Source organism: Poecilia mexicana, unplaced genomic scaffold (genome assembly GCF_051168715.1).
Source record: "Poecilia mexicana isolate PSO_F unplaced genomic scaffold, ASM5116871v1 scaffold_5, whole genome shotgun sequence".
NCBI classification, from domain to species: domain Eukaryota; kingdom Metazoa; phylum Chordata; class Actinopteri; order Cyprinodontiformes; family Poeciliidae; genus Poecilia; species Poecilia mexicana.
In genome coordinates this window covers 4423719-4428983 of record NW_028263374.1, presented here as the reverse complement: position 1 = coordinate 4428983, position 5265 = coordinate 4423719, and the positions used below count along the sequence as shown (strand labels likewise).

General features: G+C 40.1%; 1 protein-coding gene across 1 annotated transcript; it reads right to left on the bottom strand.

Annotated features, from left to right (window-relative positions):
• Positions 1-287: 287 nt before the first annotated feature.
• On the bottom strand, positions 288-3748 carry LOC106930018 (E3 ubiquitin-protein ligase TRIM39-like). Its single transcript, XM_015007316.2, has 2 exons — positions 3047-3748; positions 288-2950 (listed from the first exon to the last, which is right to left on the bottom strand). The coding sequence occupies exon 2, from the start codon at positions 2931-2933 to the stop codon at positions 1773-1775; it is 1161 nt and encodes a 386-aa protein (XP_014862802.2). The 5' UTR covers positions 2934-2950; positions 3047-3748; the 3' UTR covers positions 288-1772.
• Positions 3749-5265: the final 1517 nt, after the last annotated feature.

Genomic DNA, 5265 nt, shown 5'->3' with positions numbered 1-5265 from the left:
GCCCTCTGATTGATACTCGGAGATAATAATTCTCTCCTGAATCGTTTTCATGTTTTTCTAAATTTATCACAAAGGCAGGACGTTTAGCTGCTGCTCACTCAGAAGGATGTCGCAGTGTTTCTTTTATTTTCCTCACAGATTCCAAGAGGGAAAACTAGTTTTTAGGAATCAGTTTTTAAATTTCCTTTTAAAATTAGGATATGAGTTGTGACAACATCCATTTGGTATAAAGTAGTATATTTAGTATATATCATCTTTTTGATCACCAGCAAAAATGACAATCAAAATTTTTTTGCAACTTTAGTTTTTAATACTTTTTTGGCCTTTGAGTAAATTTTGAATACACGTGGCATAAACACACCTGGACAAAATTGTTGCAACGCCTGTTAATAACCAAACAAATCTAAAATTGTCACTGAAATAATTTGCAAATGACAAAAGTAACTACTTATAGAAGATTTGAAGAAAATTAGCTGCTGAAAATCAGACGTTGCTTTTGAAATTAATAATAAAAAAATAATTCAGATTAATAATAATTAACAGATTAATAACAATAAAAAAACAGATTAATAATTTAAAAAAACTAATAAAAGGCACAAAGACAAAATTATAGTACCTTGAGAAAAGATCTTAAATAATTTGACTGTTAAACTAATGTGAGTCGTCTAATTCACATTGAAAGCATCTTCAGGCTTGTAGTCAGTCAGTCTGCCTTGTTTAAGGAGGACCAGTAGTGACACGTTGGCTACCACACTGAACATGGAGCTCAGAAACCTAAGGAGGGAGATCCAGGAGGCTAGAAAGAAAATTATAGACAGGCATATTAAAGGTAAAAGTCTATAAAACCGTCTCAAAGCAGCTTAATGCTGCAGTTTCACATATTATTCAGATGTTAAAGGACTGTTGCCAACCTGCCTGGTCGTAGCAGGAAGATTGATGACAAAGAAGAGAAGGATAATACAAACGGTAACCAAAGAGCACAGAACAAATAATTTCATGCTAAACTTGAAGATCAAGGTTCATCTGTGTCAGGTCAAGCAGTTTGTCATTTTTTTCATCCAAAGTGGACTTAATGGATGACGACCAAGGAGGATGCCACTGTTGAAAGCTAATTTTAAAAAAATGTTACTGAAATTCGCCCTGATTCGCATCGACAAGCCAGAAAGTTTCTGTGATGATGATCTGAAGCTGCTTAGCTGTGTCTAGCACAGAGCATCTTGAATCTGTCCAGGGTCTTAATGAAATCTGAAGACTGTGGAGTCACTCTGGAGAGAAATGTGCTGCTGAGTGGAGAGCTTGGTCTCAGTCTCAGGTCAGGGGGTCTTCCAACGGGATAATGACCCAAAATATTCGGCTAAAAACACTCAAGAACATCAAAACATTGAATTATTCTGAATTGGCCTTTTATGAGACCTGATGGAAATCCTACTGAACATCTGAGACAACTGGAGCAGAGGGAGTGGATCAACATGTCTGTGGACAGGTGCCTCAAAAGGTTGTGCAACAATATGTTAAGTAACAAGCATCATCATTTTTCTTCAAGCCTGTTTCATTAGTGATTTTTTTTGTAATATGGTGTCTGATTTTAATTAATTAATTTTCAGTAAATTACTACTTTTGTCAGTGTCGAGTTATTTCAGTGACCATCTTCATGGTCTTCAACAGAGATGTACCGTTAATTTCGTCTGTGTGTAAAACGTGTCTCTACTGATACACGTTTCGCCTGTTTCTCAGTTTTGTTACCAAGGCTTTATCTTTATATTTTGTGACCTTCAGTAGAGTTGCTGCTTTATGACAGAAATCTTCTTCGGTAGGATTCTCATTTCAGTCGAGATGAAGAACGGAAACATCCTCTCGGTGAAAGTGTGCGTAAAAGTGTGCACGTGTGTGTTAGTGTCCAGATCAGAGAACGACAGCCTGCCTTTGTCCCAGTCCAGATTCACTCTTATCCTGCAGAGCGTCTTCTGTACTGGAAGCGCAGTGGGAGGAGCTGGTGGCGACCGTGCTTTGTATTCGCCTTCAAAGAACCCTATCACGAAAAGTCCGGACCGGGTCTCTCCTTTCCTCTGAACCGACTCCGCTAACACACCGAGGGACCAGAACGAGCTGTCTCCAACGTCGACGTCCCAGCTGTGACTCCCCGAGTCGAAGGCCTTGGAACTGAGGACGGACGACCAGCCGTCGAACCTCTCCGGGTTGTCAGGGAGGTCCTGCTTCTCTTCCAGCCTCAGGCCGGTCAGGTCCTTAGACAGTTTGACATCTACATCAGCAGTGTTTGGGTCCAGGACGAGAGGCGTGTAGGAGACAACGTCCCTCATGCTGCTCCAGATGCTGAAGGCCAGGTTGCCCCGATGTTTGGCCTGGTCTATCAGGGCGCCTGAGGGCAGCTGTGGAACCTCCAGCAGGGGGCAGCGCTCCACTCTGTCCGCTGCTGCCCTATAGCTGTAAAGGAAAGGGATGTCTTCTGCTCCCAGCTCCTCTTCTGTCTCTCTGATTATGTCTGAAAGTGCTGCCATCTCCCTGCTCAGTCTCTCTATCTTCCTCTTCATCATTCCACTCTTCTGCTCCTCTTCCTCCCTCAGTGCTGCCAGCCTGTCCTCCTCTTCCTCTGCTAGAAACCGCCGAAGCTTCTTGAACTGCTCCTTAATCCGCCTCTCCGTGTGCCTGGCCTGGAACTTAATATGTTCTGCCGTCCGATCAAACTCGTCTTTAGCTTTCTTCCCGAGCCTCAGCCTCTTCTTTATGGGTTCCAGATTTTCCTGCAGTTCCCGCCGTTTCCTCTGCGCCGCTTCCTCGATGGGCCTGATCCTGTGGTTGATGTGCCTCGCCGAGTCTCTGCAGATGTGACACAGTGGCTGCTCGTGGTCCAGACAGAAGAGTTTGAGTTTCTCAGAGTGCAGACTGCACAGAGCCTCCTTTGATCTGTAAGCCATTTACTCTTCGACCGAAGCTGAAAACACAGCAGACCAACAGAGAGTCCAGTTAGTCATGGTTTCCTCCTCTCTGTTCATTCTAGAGACTGAGTTGTGTTTCTGGTCAGACTCACCGTCAGTGTGTGGAGTTTGAGCAGCTCGGAGCAGAAAAGTCAGAGTTTTCCATTGTTTTCTCTCTCTCTTGCGTTTGGAGTCGCTCAGAGGAATCTGACGGTGTGTCACTCTGGTCACAAAGTGCTTCCTGTTTGAATCCAGCTGGGCTGTTTTAAGGGTGGGTCTTAAACCTGTTTGTCCTGCTGATTCATCTGTGGAAACCTGACATTTAACGTTAAACAATTTAACAAGCTTTCTGTCTTTACCTACATAGATGACCACCAGAGAATAAACATTGTCAGTTCTTGCATCCAAAATATTCCAGATGAAGTCTATATGTGTAGAGTTCACAGCCTTGGGATTTTTCTAGGTGTGTCAGAAAAGGGGCGGGGCTTAAACCTGCTAGACCTCATATTTTAAATACTGGTGTCCACATGGGACTGACATTCATTTAATTAAGTTGTTTTCGGTTTTCGACTCCTTGTAATCATTTAAGATCCAAATCTGTGGAACCCTCCACAGATTCAGACTGTGGTGAAAACTAACTGTGTATCACCGAAAACCTCACAGCAGTTTTTCAGCTTCACATATCGCTTCATCCACTGTTGTTTTCAAATGCACTTCAGTTTATTGAGTTTTTTTTCCCCAGAAGTAATCCATCAAGTAGAAGCCTGGACTTTGACAGGACCATTGAAACGACTTGATTATTATTATTATTTTTTTTTTTTTTGTCAGCTACTCTGTTATAAATTTGCTGCTGTGTTTGGGATCATTGTCCCGATGAAAACCCAGTTAATTATGACCCATTTGACAGTTTTTTTTTTTTGTTTTTTTTTACAGTGGAGCCAGTTTGTGCAAAACGATTCCAAATCATTAGACTGTCAGTAATTTCCTTATGAAAAAAATTGTCTAATTAGAATCAGACATTGTTTTAGACATTGAATTTATACTGATTTTTTATCCTGTGCAGTTATGTATCTAATGCCACATTTAAAATGTCACCTGCAAAACATTTGCCTTCAAAAATTCACCTGCAAACTAGTCACAAATTGCTGTTACCTGGTTAGCGCAACAGTGTTTTATCCACTTGTTTTTCTTATCAATAAAATTCAAAACATTTTAAAATTAGGAAACTACAAAGCTTCTCATAAAAATACTGAATACGAAAACAATTTATTAACATACAAAACATGAATTTTTGCAAAGTTTGGTAAAAATATGAGGCTATAGAGCCGCCTCTCTGAGATGAGCTGAACTTCCCGTCACTACTGTCTTTGTTTAAATCAGGAAATGAGATTCCATGTCTTAGTGTACTTGGAAAGGTCAAATTAATAAGAAAATCCAAATAAAATGCTGAGCCTTTGATCGAATGACTGAACACCAGGGAGTCAGCAGCTGAGCGGCCCGGTCCTCACAGAGATGATAGCACACACTAAGAGAGGACAACAGATAAGGAGCAGCAGAAATCAATAACCCCAGAATCATGAAATCATAATCCTCCCTGCACTTATGAACTGCAACAGCCGCTTCATCAAGGTCATGGCCGATTTCTTTTCCCTTCTTGTATTTGTGGTAACGGGATAAAAAGGCTTTTGAAGTTTCTTAAATCACGAGTTGAATCATAAAAATCATAAAAATGTCCCATGCTGCTGAACAAGATGGAAAACTTTTATGTTTTATTTTCCCAAGACAAAATAGGCAACAAGACATCAAATTATGCAACTAAAAGGCTAATGTAGGCAGCCTAGAATATGCACATAGGGCTGATTTTAAAAAGAAATCTGTTGAACAGCAACAACAAAGGAAATATTGAAATGTACGGAACAACATACAAGGCAAAATTTCCAAAATCACTTCTTTTTCACTTTTCTTTTATACATCTTAATATTTCAAATTTCTTACTTGAGAGCAAAACAGAACTGAAGTCAAATTCCTTGTTTATGTGAAAACCTTGAAAATAAAGCTGATCATGATTCAGAAAAATATGAAAGGAGACATATAAAAAGTAGTTAGATTGTTGGAAAATTAGCATTTAAAACTCAACTACAAATCATCTACAATTCTCTCTAAAATGTATGAGTATTAGCTCACCAGTCTTAACATCCTGTCTACTTGGGTATAAATTTATCCTTTGCTTTAATCTGATGTGCAGCAAGGAAAGACAAAACTCTTTTTGTTTCTTTTCTTTTTTTTTTTTAGATTTGACACCCCTTTCATATGCCTGAAGCCTTTTTTGGAG